The following is a 20,487-nucleotide window of genomic DNA, read 5'->3' on the forward strand; positions in this document are numbered from 1 at the left end:
AGGTTACACAATTAGTGAAAAGCCAGTTAAGTGGGCGGTTGAATTCATTTAGTGGCTGGTTCTCCCCAGATGGATTTCTAAGAATGCAAAATGTAAATTCATACTTTAAAGGTTTATTTATTAGAGTCATCTCTACCCTCAACGTGGGGCTCGAACTCATGACCCTGAGATCAAGAGTTGCACGCTCTTCCAACTGAGCCAGCCAGGGACCCAGTAAATTCATGCTTTAGTAAAATGATATTACTACACATTAGGAACCTGAGAGACAGACTACAAATAGATAAAATAGTAAATATTAGACTTGCAAATAATAAGAAGCTACTTAATTTTTAAAAAACAGCAAAAACAGTCTCAATGTAAATTTTCAAATGATCACTGTTAAAGCTTTTTACCCCATTAAGGAGAACAGGTATATAATTTAAGAGCTAAACATAGCCTTAGGCTGAGCTTAAATGCTGGGATACTGGTCTGGCTTGCACCTCTTTATCAGTCCATTCAAGTCTGACCAGCTGGAGAACTTGAGAGAGTCATATAATATAGGTAAGAGAACAGTTTATAAAACTAGTTAAAAATTTGTTACTAGTATTATGTAAGAATCAATTTACAAGGAATTTAGTAAATCCATTTTTCATGATTTTTTCTTAAAAAAAGGTGAGAAAGAACTATGATACAGGTGGCTTTTCAGCATTGAGAAATCCCATCATTCATCCAGGAAAAGATGATGGGCTGAAAAGCCTAGAGGCAGGTCTGGCAGGTTAGATTTTGCTTTCATGTCAGCAGGACCTATTAGAATAAAGGAAAGATCATTCATTTTTTTCAGATGACATTCAATTTTTGCATAGAGCATATTCTCACCAATTATTGCCTGAGCCAGAAATATCAGTGATGAGCTGCTTGCTATCAAACACATCTCTCAATGGTCCCTGCAGAATTTCATTTACTACCCCTTCCTCCATGTCAATCAAGACAGCCTGAGAAAGAAATAAAATTGAATTAGCGTATTTTTCTTTAGAGCTAATAACTCTGTAAATAAATTTATGAACTAAAAGTTGCATTGTTCTTTTTATAGTTTAAGCTTAATCAAATCTTTATGTAGAATCTGTTATATGAATGAAAAAGTTATTTCACTCTGCTCAGGAGGTGGAATACAATTAAAAGGTGGGTTCTAAACTCTTATCCTACTCCGAAATACCATGTGGGTGCAGAGGGAGGAACTGAGTAAGCCCCTCAACTGATTTTCTAACAATTCTTTTATCATGTGCCTATGGGACTGTAAATGTTTTGAGAACAAGGTCTCAGAAATTTAAAAGGTGCCCTAGCCAGAAAAAAATTCTCAATAAATATAGGGTATGTTAATACACTTGCTCACCAGGAACAACCATGCTGCTCTTCATGAATTGCAACCCAAAACTGTCCAATTCAAATCAGTAAACTTACTATCAGGTACAAAACAAGGCCCTGGATAGAAGTCAAAGATGACAATCGGTCTCTACACCCAAGAAAATCTAATTCATTACCGCAAACATTATTGACATGGGAGATAACCTTTATAACTAAGAAGAAAATGAGAATATAAAACATTAAATTAAGTATGGAAAGAAAAATAGAAAAGATTGAAGGGAAACACAGCAAAATGTAGGCAAGGATAGCTTGGCAGTAGGATTATAAAACCCCTACCCTCACTGTTTTGTACTTCCCATCTTTTCTACACTGAGGAAGATAAGTGAAAAGGTAAAATAAATAGTTAAAAAAGCTGAAAAAAGTTCTGAAATAACAGAGTACCCTACAAAGCTATAGACTCTTTGATTCAGTGTCACAGAGCAAGTGCTTGGTTTACAGGCTTTTTTAGTTCTTGTGACCCTGTGACTTTAAGCACTTCCAGTATTCTAAGTGCTTTGTATGTATTACCCCATTTGATCCTCACAACCTTATGCATAGGTACTATAATTACTCCCGCTTTGATCACCCAGCTAGTAGTGATGGAGCAGAGATTCAAACCTGGTTAGTCTGGCTGCAGAATCTTCAGTCTTAACCACCAAACTCTATGCTCTTCTTTTTTGTGTGTGTGTAGTTAACTACGCTACTATAAGCAAGCAATTGAAATAGTCTTACCCAGTATATTAGAAATATTCTATTTCTAACTGTACAATAGTATATCACAGTAGTATATTAGAAAGACTGTAAAATTATGTATTACAAATGTGCTCTCTTATATACAGCAAGCAATATACATACACTTTATGTATACTGGACTATATAGGGTTATTTACTAGCAATTTAGGGTTTTTCTAGGATATTTTATGATAATATGCAGTGTTACCTAGATGTTGACCTTAACACCTAATCAACCATAAGAGAGACTTCACTGTGTGGGCAAACTGTAGTATATTACAAGTTGTGTTAAGATTACAAAAAGAAAAAAAAAATAGCTTATAATGGCCTTGTTCCAAAACAGACTTATTTAAGAGAATTTGTGGAAGATTACCCTCAGTTACCTTGCAGTCTGGCAAAGGAAGGAACAGGCAGAATACAAACTGACATTCAAGCACCTCTTTAAGTCAGTTTTGATAGAATCATCACTGTCATCGTCACTGAGCATTAAAAACGCTGACACGGTATAGAATTTTAATTCTAGTCACATCAAGTCTTTGTTTTTCATTTGGAAATTAACTGAGGAGGAATTATTCTGGGTTCCTCATGCAGCCAACCAAGGTCTGGAGTCACAACTGTTCCAGGATTTGATGTTTATTGTTTTCTGCCAGAGCAACCTGGTGATAGCTTTCTGGTCTTTGAGCTCTCCCTTAAATGTAATATAGGATTTACAAAACTCTGAGTATTTGCCCGTTAACCTAGGATACTGGACACAGTGGAAGGACCTAACCACCAAGTTATCTTGTGAAGCCTAGACTCTTCAGTGATCACAGCCACATAATACCAAGACTCCTAAGGAGAAATGGAAGAGTACCTTCCTAGGACAAGTCAAAGGTGACAGACACACAATGATTTATTCTTTCCCAAAGGCATTTCCTCCACCTCCTACCTTGCTCACTGATAGGGTCCTGGGAAAGAGCTCAAATTAGGAGGGCTCTGGGAAATGTCAATGTCACTTTTTCTGTAAGATTTGGATTGGGATGTTGGCGCTCTCCATAGCAGGCAGGATACCAACTGTTAATCATCTGAACAGCCTACAAGCACATGGTCTCTGCCACTAAATTTTGTTTTCTAAGGACATCAGAGATTACAGATACAAGGAGACAGTTCCGAGATACCACAACATGATTGCTTTTCACTCTTCCAGGCACAATTCCAGGTCTGATCCTTATTGTCTCAATTCCTTCCATCCAAACTGCTTTTCTGTTAAATTTATTGATCTACAACTGGAAAAAGCAGTTTGTTGTAGAGAAACAATCGCGGAAGTGTTGTTGGAATGAGATTATGACTAAATATGGGCTACTGACACAAAGCATTTTTGTTCAAGAGGTCTTACATGGTTATGGTATTCACTGTAACGTGGCTGGATCTGTGCTTTGTACTGGGAATAGTAACTGATGCAAAGAAATGTTCCATTATCTTAACCAACTGAGCCACCCAGGTGCCCGAAATGTTCCATTATCTTCAAATGAAAAATTAACCTGCATTAGTACGTGTTTGAGGCTTAGAATTAAGAAAGCTCCTTTTGTTATCATTTACCCAGATGTGTATTTCCCCTGAAACATTTATAAAAAAATGCTAAAGATAACGGTGTTTTTACTTTAAGCACAAAATTTCCCCCCCAAAGTTCCAGGTAGATATAAATGTCTGCCTAATTATATTTATATTAAAATGTGGCTTAGTAAATATTTTTTAAATTTTAGAAGTTAATAGTTTATTCTGATAGTTACAGAAGTATAGTTATTTTTAAAACACACAGAATATAAGAATCCAAGTATACAGATCTTACTCGTGCTTTCAAAGAACAAATTTTCCCCTTGGAAATACTGCCACCATCACCAACCACTCTGAAAGATAAAAAATGAGAAAAGGTCAAAAGATCTTCCAAGGCTAATGCTACTGTTAGGTAATAAAGTTAATTCCCATTTATGTAATAAAGCTACTTACATGCCTGGTGAGGTAGACACAAAAGGCAACGTAGAAGGTGCCAATCCCATTCTTCTCCCTTGTCTACCCTCCCCTTAGGCTGAAAAGTAAGGTACTTTTTTCCCTGGCTTTTTTATAGTTAGGGCTGGCCATGTAATCCAGTTCTTATTAATGAGATGAAAAGGAGATATTCTGGGAAGCTTTTCTGATAAGGACGACCAGATGCAGTTGGTGCCAACTCTTCCCTCTTCCTACCTTGAACATGAATAAAGATATGATGCATGGAGTGGAGGCTGCCACTTTATAGTTATAAAAAAATAAACATGAGGACAAGAAGCCAACACAATAGGAATAATGAAACGAAAGTACCTTGGTCTTTTAAGGCATTTCTCCAAGGCTAAATCACCTGATTTCCAGATTTCTTTATATGGGATAACTGGATACTTTGTGTAAGCCACCATTAATGAGGTTTCCTATTGTAGCCAAACATACATCAACTGGTATATCAGTTATATATCATTGAGTATCTATGGCTGTTCCTAGAATTTCATGTTGAACTAAAGCAACTACATCTATGACCAAACACAAGGTATGAGTCAATACAATTTACAAGACAATGTATAAAAGGAAGTTGAATTGAGCACAGATGGTGCTATAGATTGGGTTGGTAAACTATGGTCCTTGGGCCAACTCTGACCAGCTGCTTATTTTCCTAAATAAAGTTTTATTCAAACACAGCCATGCCCACTTGATATGCACTAGCAAGCTATACCTGCATTCCTGTTACAACAGCAGAGTCAAACAGATGTGACACAGACCTTATGGTCTGCAAAACCTAAAATATTTACCATCTGGTCCTTTGCAGGAAAGGTTTGTTAACTGCTAGTATAGGTACATTCCTAGTATGCTATTAAAAAGGTATGGTCATTTCCTCAAATAGATATACAAGTATACACAAAAATGTGGTCTTGTTTTTGAAAGGTTTTTTTTGTACTAACATGGAACAGATGCTGGCAGGTGTTGCTAGTACATAGAAAGAAGAGTAAAATGCCAAGACTCATCTCCCCTTTTTGGATAAACTTGGGATTGGGGAAATAAGAATGCCCTCATGTTAAATTATCAAACAGAGTACAGGAGAGTACAGTTATGTAGTCGCCTTATTAAGAAAGACTAGCTCCCTAACTGAGTCTTAACTAAGTAATACTTAATGAAAGGATTGGCCATCAAGAGTAAAGGGGATGAGAGTGGGAATTTACTAAGAAGGGAAGCACATAAAAGGAAGTATTACAAAAGCAAATTTGAGTCTCTTAACAGTATTTAGGGGAGAAATGTTCTAGTTCACAAACAAGAGGGAATCCTAGATAGCAGACATCTCCACATAATAAAGATAAATGACACCAATCATTAAGGCAAAACACCTAACTCCCCTTGGTCTGATTCCATGATCACCAAGCAACCTTCTATTATTTAGCTTTTCAGGGAGATTTCCTACAGAAGAGAAAGTGCTTTTGAAGGGAAAGGAAGATCTGGTGCTCTTGAGTTATGGTTCCTACTATCAATTACTACCTTGACTTTCTGCTTTTTAATCTCCCATTCTCTTTGAGTTTGGTTTATCTGCCTGTACTGGAAAGCAATGTACTCATTCTCAAGATGTTAACAAGTTTTCTGAGTTTTCAAGTCTGAGGGTCAGACTCTGGGATTCACCAAGGAAGTGGAGACTAATTAATTAGCCTTCCCTAGGAGATAACTCACCTTAAATACCCAACCAACTAATTCAAACTAGAACTAGAATTTTTACTGAATTAGATAAAGGTGGATATTCATGATATATTATTTAGTTCAAGTCCACCACAGTTTAGTTTTATTAATTATTTTCAAAATACACAAACTTTATGATTAAACATTAAAAGCTTATGGACATACCTTGAATGTCAAAATTACATTCAGATAAAAGATACATATGCTCTTTATTATATAAACAAAAGCAATTTGACAACTGTTGTTCTCCTTTTTAGCACATTCCATTCACAGAACAAATATTCCTGACTACAGATAGCATCACAGAAGTGTAAAAAATATATTTTTCTTTCAAAAGTTAGTCATTCTTGAATGCATTAACAATATACCCTGAGGGAAACTTTCAGTAGTCCCTCAGTAAAACTTTATTTCAAGGTCATGTTAAAAGAAGGCACATGAGGGCCGCCTGGGTGGCTCAGTTGGTTGTCTGTCTGTCTTCCGCTCAAGTCATGATCCTGGGGTCCTGGGATGAAGCCCCGTGTCGGACTCCCTCCTCATCAGGGAGTCTGTTCTCCCACTCCCACTCGTGCTAGTGCCCGCTCTCTCTCAAATAAATAAAATCTTTAAAAATAAATAAAAATAAGAGAAGGCACACTAAAGGTTCTTTTTGTTCCTTCATATGGTCTTAAAAGGAAACCTGCTGTCCTGCTCTGCAGAATAATATGAGAAATATTAATGATATGGGAATAATGAGAAAAAAAATATGCCTTCAATAATGAGAAAAACAAAAAAGCCAGACTTCTTTATAGTTATCAACTGTTTTATTGTCCTTTGAAGAAGTCTCACCCAATCTGATGACATGAAAAGAATCATGCTACGTGATAGACTTCAATCCCATCTTACCTGGTATCCACATTTCTAAAGAAGCTGCTTATTGCCTCATCATAAATTCCTTTCTAAAAAGAAAAAAGTATATATAACATTTGATTAAATTTTGTCTCTTTCCCAAATGAAATCCTTTCGATTTAATAATCTCACAATACTGTAATGCCTGATATTTGGCTATGAGAACAACAGCAAAAATGCAAGTTATCATAAAGTGCTTAGACTGTTTCTTCCTACCTAAAGAATAAATGCCATAAAACCTATGGATTAAGTTTAGCAGAGGGTGCTGAAGAAAGGAGTCCCCATAGGATTGTAGAACAGGTGCGTCAAACGAGAGCTTTGTCTGGATTCCTGGTGATCATTTTAAAGTTGATTAAATTCAGGAATATAATACCACACATGTTACCTACTTTACAAAGTACTTCCCAATACTATCTCATTGCTCTTCACAAGAATCCTGATAAAAATGAGACCCTGAGAATCAGGGAGACTTAAGACTAAGGTCTTTGGCCAGCGTTTGTTTTAACGCCAACAAAGGTTTAAAAACCAGTTTGTTCTTTCTTGAGAAGATCCCATACACCTTATGCCGGTCAGCTAAAAGGTCAAATGGACTGATTCTTGCTTAGGTGGCGGGGCCGGTACCTGGTTGACCGCGGCATGCTCCCTCAGCGCCAGATCCCAGAAGCAGCAGCCGATCTGGTTTCCGCACTGGCCGACTGCGATCAGCGAGAGGAGGGAAAGAGAGTAGCCATTAGGTGGCAAACAAGGCCGCCTGGCTGCGCGGCGACCGAGTGCCCACCCTTCCGCGCAGCTTACCCTGTACGACCACCGACTGGGTCATGCTGCGGCGCAGCAAACCAAGGTACTAGAGACAGCCCGCGCCCAGTTTCGTACTTCCTTGCAAGCCCCGCCCACCAGCGGCGCGCCTGGAGGAGCCGGGAAGCCGTAAGTCACGCTGCCGCCGCAAGTCACTGCCGTCGCAACGCTCTTCCCTAGAATCAAGCTAAGTTTTTCCGTCAGAAGGGCGCGCAAAGGTACTCGCGTCCCACCGTTACCATAGCGACTGGGCCTCCGGACCGTAGATCCCGCTGCTTGCCAACATCTTTGAGCTTCTGCAGCTCCGGAGGCTGGGGTAACTGCCGGGTAGCTAGGCTTTGGAGTGGGATTTTAAAATGTGTGTCTTCAAAAGTGTTTATGGGCTATCAGAGGTTTAGTTTTTGTTCACAGTCTCAACCCCCTGGGAGGTGGGTCAAATTCCGTTTAATCAGATTCCTCGGGACGCTATGCTTTCGTGCGTCTATCCAACAAGCCCTTTCTTCTAACAGAAAACTGTCGATGAGCAACAAAGAAACCCCAAATAGGCGTGTCAGGCTACAACCAAAACTAGGTAGTTTATACACTTTGACAAAAAAGCGCTTCAGAGACCCAGTCAGTGTTCGTTGAAGCTGGATACTCCCGACATTAACTTCCAGGCCTTCTGGAGTATTCAGAAGAAATCAAGACATATATCCAGCTCCAGGAAGCCTACCATCTAAGATACACACGAAGTACTAAAACAGTTTTTGTCTTACAATATTGTGTGGTGCTGACTGTAAGTTCAGTAGGATTCAGTGGATGAGGATGTAGATCAGTAAATAGAAGTCTAGTGGAAGAGATGAAATTAAAACTAGGCATTTGATTTATGTAAATTAGATGGAAGGAAGAAGACGGAAAAATCAGACATTCCTGAAAATTACCGAGTACCGAAAATTGTCAAACATTGAAAAACACTCTGAACTCTTACTGATCAATTTAGACCAGATTTCAATTAAGAACTCCATCACTTCTTTACTGAAATAATAATTTCCACAAAATTCTGAGGAACTACAAAATCCTAGGAAGGTGGTGGGGGGATGGTGGAGAAAAAACAATTAGGGTTTGTTAGACTCATCTATAGCACATTCAGTACTGGAAGACATTGAAAATATATTGCAGAGTTCTGAGGGGGAATAAAATGTGTCCCAAGGAAATTATACACCCTTGACTTTCCAAGTTGTCATTTGAATATAATTGGAATTTGTGGGGGCTCTATCCATTTTTATTTCTGTTGGCACACTGCGTTTCTGAGCCCATCTCTCTTTCATATAACTTGACTAACACAGCCATAGCAACCAACATTTTACCAACATTGTCTTCTAACCTCTTCCCTTCGAATTCAAGTTCATTAGTAAATAATCTGTCTTCTAGGTTATCGCAAGAATTTTGCAAAGGTCTTTCCCAGTACATTTGCCACGAATAACATAAGTAACTATGCTTTCAGCTTCCAGTAACAGATTTCTTGTCACCTGCTGCCTGACCACTATGCTAATGACTTATATTTTAGATTTTTGTTACGGCAGTTCTTAAGGCTGGACCTAAGTCTGTGTAAGTTATGATAAATTTTGCTGAGTTATGGTTACAACTAACCCCTAAATCTCAGTGGTGTAAAACAATAAAGGTTTATATTTTTGCACATGATCCATGTCTTTGGGAGGTCTCTGTGGTTGTGCTTTATGTTTACCCCACTTTGGCACCCAGGTTGCTGAACTACCACTATTTGGTACATTCTTGGCTTTTGTGGCATAGAGAAAGACAACTCAAGAGGATCTTGCCCTGCAGTTAATGACTGTTGTTAACTCACTGGCCAAAACTAGTCACATGGGCTCTGAGTAATCATAGGGGGCAGGAATTGCAATTTCCAGAAGGCAGAAAGCCAGAAATGTTTGATGAACAACATTTATAAGTATATTATAAGTATTCTTAGACATGGTATCAGAATACAGCATTCCCTCTCCTTGAGTATGGACTAGACCTAGTAACTTCTTTCTTTTTTTTTAATTTAATTTTATTATGTTATGTTAGTCACCATACATTACATCATTAGTTTTTGATGTAGTGTTCCATGATTCATTGTTTGTGTATAACACCCAGTGCTCCATTCAATATGTCCCCTCAATACCCATCAATGGGCTGACCCATCCTCCACCCCCCTCCCCTCTAAAACCCTCGGTTTGTTTCTCAGAGTCCATAGTCTCTCATGGTTTGTCTCCCCCTCCGATTCCCCACCTTCATTTTTCCCTTCCTACTATCTTCTTCTTCTTTTTTTCCTTTTTAACATATAATGTATTATTTGTTTCAGAGGTACAGGTCTGTGATTCATCAGTCTTACATAATTCACAGTGCTTACCATAGCACATACCCTCCCCAATGTCTATCACCCAGCCACCCCATCCCTCCCACACCCCCACCACTCCAGCAACCCTCAGTTTGTTTCTTGAGATTAAGAATTCCTCATATCAGTGAGATCATATGATACTTGTCTTTCTCTGATTGACTTATTTCGCTTAGCATAATACCCTCTAGTTCCATCCACGTCATTGCAAATGGCAAGATTTCATTTTTTTTTGATGGCTGCATAATATTCCATTGTATATATATATACCACATCTTCTTTATCTATTCATCTGTTGATGGACATCTTGGCTCTTTCCACAGTTTGGCTATTGTGGACATTGCTGCTATAAACATTGGGGTGCATGTACCCCTTCGGATCACTACATTTGTATCTTTGGGGTAAATACCCAGTAGTGCAATTGCTGGGTCGTAGGGTAGCTCTATTTTCAAATTTTTGAGGAACCTCCATGCTGTTTTCCAGAGTGGCTGCACCAGCTTGCATTCCCACCAACAGTGTAGGAGGGTTCCCCTTTCTCTGCATCCTTGCCAACATCTGTCGTTTCCTGACTTGTTAATTTTAGCCATTCTGACTGGTGTGAGGTGGTATCTCATTGAGGTTTTGATTTGGATTTCCCTGATGCCAAGCGATGTTGAGCACTTTTTCATGTGTCTGTTGACCATTTGGATGTCTTCTTTGCAGAGATGTCTGTTCATGTCTTCTGCCCATTTCTTGATTTTTCTTGATTGGATTATTTGTTCTTTGGGTGTTGAGTTTGATAAGTTCTTTATAGATTTTGGATACTAGCCCTTTATCTGATATGTGATTTGTGAATATCTTCTCCCATTGTGTCGGCTGTCTTTTGGTTTTGTTGACTGTTTCCTTTGCTGTGCAAAAGCTTTTTATCTTGATGAAATCCCAATAGTTCATTTTTGCCCTTGCTTCCCTTGCCTTTGGCGATGTTTCTAGGAAGAAGTTGCTGCAGCTGAGGTCGAAGAAGTTGCTGCCTGTGTTCTTCTCTAGGATTTTGATGGATTCCTGTCTCACATTTAGGTCTTTCATCCATTTTGAGTCTATTTTTGTGTGTGGTGTAAGGAAATGGTCCAGTTTCATTCTTCTGCATGTGGCTGTCCAATTTTCCCAATGCCATTTGTTGAAGAGACTTTTTTCCCATTGGATGTTCTTTCCTGCTTTGTTGAAGATGAGTTGACCATAGAGTTGAGGGTCCATTTCTGGGGTCTCTATTCTGTTCCATTGATCTATGTGTCTGTTTTTGTGCCAGTACCATACTGTCTTGATGATGACAACTTTGTAATAGAGCTTGAAGTCTGGAATTGGTGATGATGCCACCAGCTTTGCTTTTCTTTTTCAACATTCCTCTGGCTATTCGGGTTCTTTTCTGGTTCCATACAAATTTTAGGATTATTTGCTTCATTTCTTTGAAAAAAGTTGATAGTATTTTGATAGGGATTTCATTGAATGTGTAGATTGCTCTAGGTAGCATTGACATTAGTAACTTCTTTCTGATGAACAGAGCTCAAACACAACCCAGCAGCCATCCTGATTGGGGAGACAGAACTGAAAATTCTGTGGGACTAAGGCAGCTATAATTTTCAGAGCACAATGCCAGGAGTGAGTATATAGAGAAAGCTCTGGAGATCTTCAGGGAATTTCTCTGAGCCTTAAACTGAGTACTGATCAGTATATGCATGTGGGGAAACTACTCAAGACTGAGGAATGAACCACTGGGAAGAAGCAGGCAGAAAAATTTTGGGGGTTCACAGAAGACTGGGACTAGTTTACATTCCCAGTATCTTTAGTGGAAGAGCCCTGTAATGTCTGGGGGTGTTGAGTACAGTAAGGATATTGCCTTAGTAGTGGATAGAAATTAGCCATAGATGAATGGCTGTTCTGATCCAGCCTAGGAGAGCGTAAAATCAAGCCTCCAAAGGGCCAAGCTATTTCCAAGTAACTGTGTCCCAGATTAAAACTTGAAAGTGCTTGGAGGACTAAAAATAAAATCCAGCATTCAACAATGTAAAATTCTGCCATTCGATGAAAAATTGCAAGATAGGTGAAGATGTAGCAAACACTCCATATGTGGTTAATAAGAATCAGTAAAAGCAAACCAAGAAATGGCACAAATGAAGGAATTGGTAGACGAGGACTTAAAATAACATAAATATACTTCATATGTTCAAGAAGGCAGAAGGAAGCATGGAAAGATTAAGAAGAGACAAATATAAAAGACCCTAATCAGACATCTAGAGATAAAAAAGAATGCAATGTCTAAGATGAAAAGTACACTGGAATGAATTAAGAACAGATTAGACATTGCAAACAGTAGAAACTATCCAAAATAGAATGAAAAGAGAATAAAAGAGGATGAGTGAGCTATGGGACAACTTCAAACAGCTTTATATACCGTAATTGGAGTTCCAGAAGGAGGAAGAAAAAATACTTGAAGAGATCATGTCTGAAAAGTTTTCACATGTGACAAAAACTATGAACTCACAGACCCAAGAAACTCAATGAAACTTTAGACACAGGAAACAGGAATAAAACCACACCAAGCACATTATAATCAAATTAATACCAGTGGCTAAGAAAAATATTAAAAGCACCCAGAAGAAAAAGGACACACACACTACATGTAGAGGAACAAAGTTAAAAATAAAAGCAGACTTAGAAACAATGCAAATCAGAAAACTGGAGCAAAATCTTTAAGTACTTAAAAGCCCTGCAAAACAAAACTGTTGACAGGATTTTATACTCAGCAAAAATATTGTTCAAAAATGGAGATGAAAAAGTGGAGATGAAGTAAAAACATACAAAACCAGAATGAATTGATTGCTAGTAGACTAGAACTGTTAAATGAAAATCTTCATTCGGATAAAAGGAAAATGATGTTGAAGGGAAATCTGGACTGACTGAAGGGGACCAAGAACACTGAAAATGGTAAATATGTGGGTAAATATAGAAAACGATAAATATGTGGGTAAATATAAATATGTGGGTAAGTATAAAATTTTAAAATTTTCTTCAAAAACAGTTGCTTAAAGAGAAATTTATAATGTGTTGTGGCGTTTATAATATATGTGGAAGTAAAATGTATGATAAAATAATACAGGGTGGGAGAGGGGAAATGGTTCTTTTAGTGTGAATTTCTTTCAGTGTAAGGTTCTTTTAGTGTATGTGAAGTGGCATGATGTTATTTAAGGCAAACAGAAAAGTTAAAAATGTATACTCTATACCTTAAAGTAACCAAAAAGAAAACATAAAGTTGTGAAGCAATAAGCCAATAATGAAGATAGAATAGATTCATGAAATATACTCAATTGTTTCAAAAGAACAGAATAAGAAAAAAGGGAAAAAAGAACAGCACAAATAGAATACAAATAGGAAGAGGGCATACAAATTCAGTTATATCTATCACATTAAATGTAGATAATTGAAACATGTTAATTAAAAGTCAGAGATCATCAGAGTAGATAAAAAGCAAGACTCAACTATATACTGTTTATAAGAAAACCACATTGGATATAAAGACCAAATAAGTTAAAAGTAAAAAGACAGGAAAAGATACATTATACTAACATTAATGAAAAGAAAGTATCTATATAAATTTCAGACAAAGTAGATCTCAGGGCACAGAATATTACTAGAGATAAAGAGGGTAGTTTTTAATAATAAAGTTGTCAATTCATCAGGAGGACATAACACTACTAAATATTTATGTACCTAATATCAGAGCTTCAAATTATATGAAGCAAAAACTGGCAGAATAGAGAGACAGATACATTCATAATTATATTTGGAGATTTCAACATCCTTATTTCAATAATTGGTAAAGAAGAATACAGGAAATCAGTAAGAATGCAGAAGATTTGAAGAACTCTGTCAACCAAGTAATTCAATGATAGAACACTTCACTCAATGACAGCAGAATACATATTCTTTTCAAGAGTAGGTGGAATACTTACCAAGATAGTCCATAGTCTGACCATAAGCAAATCTCAATAAATATAAAAGAATTATAATCATATAAAGAATGTTCTCTGCCAGCAATGGAATCTAAGAAATCAGTAAAAGAGAACTAGCTAGAATAATTCCATATATTTGAAAAAAATAACACAGTTCTAAATAACTCATAGGTCAAAGAAGAAACCAAGAGGGAAATTTTTAACTGAACGTAATGAAAATACAACATTTCAAAATTTGTGGAATGAATCTCAAGTAGTGCTTTGATGGAAATTTATAGAATTAAATGCTTATTTCAAGAAGGTAGGTCTCAAATCAATGATCTAGGCTTCCATTTTAAGATACTAGAAAAAGAGAAACAGATTAAGCCCAAAGTAAACAGAAAAAAAGCAAATACTAAAGATTGGAGAAGAAATCAAATAAAAAACAAAATTAACAGAGAAAAATAAATGAAACCTAGTAAGTTTCCTGAAAGATTAAAATTCTTTTGTGAGCTCCCTTGCTCATAAATTCTTTAACTTGGGTTCATGTGCCTGCTTGGTTTAGCTTCTACTTATTTCTCTGACCTTATTTTTTTATTTTCTCTACCATGGTTATGCTGGCCTTTCATATTTTCTGTTGTCTTCTCTACTGGCACATGATCTTTGCACATGCTGTTTCCTCTGTTTGCCCCATCCTGAACTGTGTCAGTGTTTTTACTTCCCACCCATTTTCACCTAGTTGATGTCTACTCGTTCTTTAGACTTAGGTTTGATATCCTAGTCTAGGGCATATACTACCCTACCTGTAAACTCTACTAGGATAGACACTGTGTTTGTTTTGCTCAATATTTTATCTTTCGCACTTAACATATGTCTGGCTCATGGTGGATTCTCAGCAAATATTTGTTGAAATGGGTAATAGATGGGTAATAGATCTATTGTCTTAGGATATGACAAGTTTGAGCATTACTCCTTTCCTACATCTCATAAATCAATATTCTGAGGATTGAAAGATCATTATTACTCTCCGGCTTATGAGGATTAAGAGAGAGTATTTAGAGATTTCACCATCTCCAACACCCCCCGCCCCCAACATTTATACTTCATATATTCATCCATTTCTCTGTGAAGTTCTGCTGGAGAGTTAAGTTCATTTTGTGATGTATTATTTCTCTAGTACTAGAAAGTTTCATCATTAAGGCTACTGTTTGGTTTGTTTTGTTGTATTACCCATACCAAAAAAAGAAACTTGGTGCAACTTGTGCCAAATACCTAGTTAAAAATCATAATAAATTAGAGGAATTTATGAATATTTCACATGCAGATACTTCACTTTGTAGTTTAAAAATATATCAATGACTAAAAAGTGAAATCAATGCTTCAACACTCTGATTTTAAGAATTATGCACAAAGAGAAAATAATGTATGCTGGTGGAATTTTTGTATTTCAGACATTGGCTTTATTACATGTTAGTTTTTTTTATTCCTCAAAACGACTCTTTGATAATAGAAATTCATACCTTTTTTTCAGGTAGACTTTTAGTGATTTGCTCAAAGTCTCAGAGTTAACATGCTGTTAAAATTCAAACCTAATTTTCATGTCAAAACCTACCATTTTCCCACAGGCACCTCCACTAGAAAATGTAAACTATTAAAAATTTTTGCCATCCTAAGGATCAAATGTTTAGGTCCTAATGATACATTAGCTAACAATGGCTAGCAATTATTTCAGTTTGTCTAACTATGACACAGTCAGTTAAATGGTTTCTCTAAGCTAAAATTGTGATCAACTATTCACACATAGCACCCTAGTAAGAAAAAGAAGGTAGAGGTAAGATTTTGTCCATCAACTAAATTATGTAAAATGCCAACTTCCTGTAATGTAAATCATATAAAAACAGAACAGTGGGAACTTAGAAAATGTGGGTAGTAAAAAAGGTTTTTATTAAATGAAAAAAAATGCTTCATGTCATTTAATAGTTTGTCATCAACTATGAAAATTGAAAAAAAAGATTAGCTGAAGAGAAATGTTCTGGCTTAAGGGTTATACTTTAGCATTACATTCTGTGAGGTAAGCTATTGCTACAGAAGTTGGGAGAGGGAAGGCAGGGGAGAGAGTTCAGAAGATAAGTTTCATCTTGTTGCTGGGGCTATGAACTATGAGACATTTTATTCTTTAGCAGATAGGAACCTATGTGAAATAATTATTTTTTTTCAAGATTTTATTTATTTATTTGACAGAGAGAGAGAGATTGAGAGAGAGAGAGAGAGAGTCAACACACAAGCAGGGGGAGTGGCAGGCAGAGGCAGAGGGAGATGCAGACTCCCCGCTGAGCAGGGAGCCCGATGCGGGACTCAATCCCAGGACCCCGGGATCATGACCTGAGCCAAAGGCAGTCGCTTAGCGACTGAGCCACCCAGGAGCCCTATGTGAGAGAATTCTGATGTCATAATTTTGGGGTGTTACTGGGACATTTGATCATCATTCCTTTGGCAAAGATGGTACAGAAGGAGAGCCTCAGGGTCCAGGGAACAGAACAGAGAAGACAGTATAAGATGTATTCTTGTTTTCTCAGTTGTCCTTATTTCTGTCACTTGGGAATTTCAAGGTTCTTGGGGACATAGAAAAGAAGAGGTAGTCCAGGCATTAGGGAGAAGATGTAAAGAATCCCACATAGGAAGAGCCGTAGAGAAATTTGTAAAGGTGCAGTTTGAGGCCTTTGGTGTGGAATGAGGACATAGTTAGATTGGATTAGTTTGTATTAATAGTTAAGGGAAAAACTGGAAGATAAAGATAATGAAGAAAATGGGATATAAAATGAGAAGAATCTCATGATTTTGTACAGATTAGACTGTAGGCGTAGAATATAAGTAAATTCATTCATAGATTAAAATATTTCATATCATTGGAGAATGAGGCAGTGAAAAGGATAAGACTGTCAAACAAACTTCAGAGATAATTCTTTGCTGAGTTTCAGCTTGCTGCTGGAGCTATGAATTGTGACATTTTATTCTTTAGCAGGTAGGAAACTATGTGAAAGAATCTTCTGATGTAATAATTTCTGGGTGTCACTGGAACATTTGATCATCATTCCTTTGGCAATTCCAACCTTCTATGGAAGGTCAGTAGAAGCAGTTGATTTATTCACCTCTACGGGAATCAGACTCAGCCTATTTTGGTAAGTCTATGTATCCTTGATCGAATTAGCCAGAACTTAATATCTACATAAATTAGATAGTTATACTAAACCATAGATTTTACTGTAGTTTTACTAACTTGTCATTGAGCATACCACTTTTTTTCCTTGATAAAGGAAACACAGTCTATAAAAACCATTATATATAATATTCAAATTCCTAAACTTTAATAATTTAGTTTTATTATTACCACAACAAACACTTATTAGGCATAGAATACTCTTCTAGGCATAAAAAACAGTTATAAGACATATTTCATTTTTCCTGTCTTTTGTTGAACACATATAAATTTATACAAAAGTTATTAATTACGGTGTGCCAGCCACTGTTCTAGGTATTAAGGATTCAGTGAGTGGTGACAAAGATAGGTATGAAAGGTGGGAGGGGCAATGATTAAGTAAAAACATTTACAAAAAAATTAGGGCGCTGGTTCTCAACAGGGGATGATTTCTTCCCCTTCTCCACCAGGGAACATATTGGCAATATCTGGAGACATTTTTCATTGTCACAGCTTTGGGGGAGGTGCTATTGGTGTGCAGTGGGTGGACGCCTTGATGCTACAAAACATTCTACAAAGCGCAGGGCAACTTCTCTCCCCAACAAAGAGCTATCTGGCCCCAGATGTGCATGGTGTCACAGTTGAGGCATCCTGAATTAGAGTGATAACTGTTACAAAGCCAAAATAGAGAGTGCTATGAAAACTTCTATAATGGAGTGGTTATGGATGGCTTCTCTGAGAAAGTGAACTGTAAATTCAGACTTAATGAATGAGTTGGTCCTAGCAAGTAAGGAGTGGGGAGCAGTGGGGTAGGGAAGAGTTCCAAGTAGAGGCAATAGTAGGCAGTAAAGAGCTTATTTTATATAGTTGTGTGTGTGTTTGTGTATCATACTTATATCTGACATATACATTATGTTATGTGTGTGTTTGTGTACATATATTTAATAATGCCCAGTAGCATCCACTGGGTACTAATAATTAACATTTATTGAGCACTAACTATGTGTTAGGCATTGCATTTTACCTGTATAACCTAATGTAATCCACACTATTACCCTGGAAAGAGATACTATTATTTCCGATTTATCCTTGAGAAGCATGCTTGGTTAAGTACCTTGCTTAGGATTACATAGTCTGTCCAACTCTCCCACTTTCTTAACTAATGTGCTGTAAATGTACAGAGGCGGGGGGTTGAATGATCATCAGGAACAGGATTAATGGAACCTATCACGGAGGATGTGAGGCTCGGCTCTACTTATAAGGAAGAGAGGGGCTTGACAGAGAGGCAGTGGGGAGTGGAAGTAGGAGCTCAAGCTTGTTTATTGTTAACACCCATTTCAAGCAAGCTGGGTTTTTTTTCACATAGCAGAAATAGACTTCAGTAATGTTAACCATAGGGCACAGTTTACTTCTACCATCTAATTGCTGTTTTATATTTGTTGCTAGACTTCAAATTGTATGTAAAGGGGAGTTGTGTAATATAGCATTTATATACTTCTATAGATACTTTGAAATGTCATTTCTATATATCTGTAGATACATAGAATGTTTCTATGTATCTATGACAAAATAATAACATTAAAGACTCCAAAGAACTTTCTGAAGACAACTCAACCCAGTGCCATTATTTTAACTTTCTGATCTAGGTTTTCAGTGAATTATGCCTTTTCAGTTTGGGACCCAGCCAAGGAGGTTTCCAGTGGAAGGAGGAGATTCTTCAGCTGGGCTGGAATCGGGGCTGAACTCCAGTGCTGCCTGTAATGGGAAAGAGATGTCACCAACTAGGTAAGGTCTGCTCATCCTGATGACTGAGGAAATGCGTAATGGCTATTATCAATATAAGCTTTAGTTGGTGTTCAATATTAGCAAGAAAAAAATCCAGGACCATTAAATTAATATTAACAAACATTGCTTATGAAATTAGTATTAACAGATTACAGGTTTTCTTAGCCAGTCTGTTTTTGGTACCTCTGTTAAGTCTCAGTGATAGACCAATTCTTTTTTTGGTGAATTTTTAGCTAGATTGTTGTTACGTTGTTGTTGTTAGATAGAAGAAAGATAGCATTCATTTAAACAAGCAAACCTTTAGGGCTCCTATATGCTAGGCATAAGGCGACAAATATGAAGAAGACCCCAACCTCAGATTTAGTGTCACTTTGGCTTTGATTTGACTTTTAACAGAAAGATAGTAATATAGAGTATGAATATTTTATAAAACAAAATCATTTTCTGCAAATTGAAGAAAACTATGAAGAATAGGAGTTGTTTCACTTTTCTGCTGCTTACCATAGCAAAACATCAAATATACATTGTTAGATTTCTCATGGCTTAGAAATTTTTAGAACACAGATTTGAGCTTAATAAGGCAGGTACTTTAAAAATCAGAGTTATTCAAGGATGCAGTACTATTTTGGAAAGTACTAAGCACTTGTCTTTAGAAATGTCTGAGGTTAGGTGATTATCTGGTGGGAATGTTGGAAGAGAAATTCAAGCGCTAGTTGTATTTTTGGACTAGATGCCATTTAAAGATTCTTTTATTTTTTAAAGATTTTATTTATTTATTTGACAGAGAGAGACACAGTGAGAGAGGGAACACAGGCAGGGGGAGTGGGAGAGAGAGAAGCAGGCTTCCCTGCTTCCCGCTGAGCAGGGAGCCCTATGTGGGGCTCGATCCCAGGACCCTGGAACCATGACCTGAGCCGAAGGCAGACGCTTAATGTCTGAGCCACCCAGGTGCCCCTAAAGATTCTTTTAAACCTGAAATTCAGTCAACATTTGAATAGTGTATGGAATAGCATGTTCAGTTTTATATTTTTCCACAAATATTCTAGTTTTTAGATCACTCAATTGAAGTGATTTTAAGGTGCCTATATGCATAAATTGCCATAGTATTATCACTATGTTTAGAACTATGCACTTCCCCACCCCTCGCCTTTTTTTTGCCATTTAGCAATCACTGCATACCTTTCAAAATGATCATCCAGAGGGTTATTTTATATTTATAAATTTCCTGTGACTAAATGTATGGCAACAATCACAATTTCTTTGCAACATAAGTCTAAAATGTCTGGCTCATCAGTGCCACTGTGTTGTAATTATATTGTGACATTCAAAGCTTTCAAAATGATTTAAAACAGTTGATATGCAAACTTTGCTCCTCTGAGAAAATTTCCTATTTAGTATCAAACCGCATGTCATTTGCTCTCTTATTCAGGCAACTCCGAAGATGCCCTGGAAGTCATTGCCTGACAATAACTGATGTTCCTATCACGGTCTATGCAACAATGCGAAAGCCACCTGCAAAAAGCAGCAAGGAAATGCATCCTAAATAGCATCATTAAGCCTTTTGTAGAGGTTTGACTAGGTCAAGGGTAATGGGCCAGTATCATCTTATGATCTGATAAACAAATAAAAGTGGTGGCACCTTTGGATGATGACAA

At 37.1% G+C, this 20,487-nt stretch overlaps 3 protein-coding genes across 17 annotated transcripts in view; 2 read left to right on the forward strand and 1 right to left on the reverse strand.

Moving 5' to 3' along the window:
* CCN6 (cellular communication network factor 6) overlaps nt 1-967 on the forward strand; it is a 25,178-nt gene extending 24,211 nt beyond the window's left edge. The window contains exon 8 of one of the 2 annotated variants that reach the window (XR_012378534.1): nt 821-967. The gene's annotated coding sequence lies outside the window, so the exon portion shown is untranslated. The remainder of the gene's footprint in view (nt 1-820) is intronic. The other variant, XM_025864420.2, reaches the window with a different exon arrangement.
* The window catches only part of TUBE1 (tubulin epsilon 1), a 16,109-nt gene extending 8,498 nt beyond the window's left edge, over nt 1-7,611 (reverse strand). For 3 of the 6 annotated variants that reach the window (XM_025864377.2, XM_073893796.1, XM_025864387.2), the window contains exons 1-5: nt 7,516-7,611; nt 7,342-7,415; nt 6,718-6,770; nt 3,941-3,998; nt 856-971 (exon numbers count right to left, since the gene is read on the reverse strand). In XM_025864377.2, coding sequence (XP_025720162.1) covers nt 856-971; nt 3,941-3,998; nt 6,718-6,770; nt 7,342-7,415; nt 7,516-7,540 — 326 coding nt within the window. In that variant the 5' untranslated portion in view covers nt 7,541-7,611. Of the gene's footprint in view, nt 1-855; nt 972-3,487; nt 3,571-3,940; nt 3,999-6,717; nt 6,771-7,341 lie in introns of all 6 variants that reach the window. The other 3 variants (XM_073893795.1, XM_073893793.1, XM_073893794.1) reach the window with 3 other exon arrangements.
* An 81-nt stretch (nt 7,612-7,692) lies between these two features.
* FAM229B (family with sequence similarity 229 member B) lies at nt 7,693-20,487 on the forward strand. Of its 9 annotated transcripts, none has more exons than XM_073893799.1 (5): nt 7,743-7,831; nt 14,044-14,173; nt 16,871-17,030; nt 18,694-18,832; nt 20,262-20,487. In XM_073893799.1, exons 4-5 carry the CDS (start codon nt 18,708-18,710, stop codon nt 20,377-20,379), a joined length of 243 nt encoding a protein of 80 aa, XP_073749900.1. In that variant the 5' UTR covers nt 7,743-7,831; nt 14,044-14,173; nt 16,871-17,030; nt 18,694-18,707; the 3' UTR covers nt 20,380-20,487. The 9 variants fall into 9 exon arrangements, with proteins under 9 accessions (XP_025716335.1, XP_025716341.1, XP_073749900.1 ...); XM_073893800.1 differs by having other exon boundaries at nt 16,874-17,030; XM_025860550.2 differs by lacking the exon at nt 14,044-14,173 and having other exon boundaries at nt 7,693-7,831.

Source organism: Callorhinus ursinus, unplaced genomic scaffold, assembly GCF_003265705.2.
Source record: "Callorhinus ursinus isolate GAN/ISIS: 27379988/994484 unplaced genomic scaffold, GSC_fseal_2.0 scaffold6, whole genome shotgun sequence".
In the NCBI taxonomy this organism is placed as follows: Eukaryota; Metazoa; Chordata; class Mammalia; order Carnivora; family Otariidae; genus Callorhinus; species Callorhinus ursinus.

Excerpts from the sequence above, each read along its gene's own strand:
- FAM229B (XM_025860550.2), top strand. The coding sequence starts at position 18,708 with ATGCCTTTTCAGTTTGGGACCCAGCCAAGGAGGTTTCCAGTGGAAGGA. Across the intron at positions 18,833-20,261 it reads AAAGAGATGTCACCAACTAG|GCAACTCCGAAGATGCCCTG; the intron begins GTAAGGTCTGCT and ends TCTCTTATTCAG.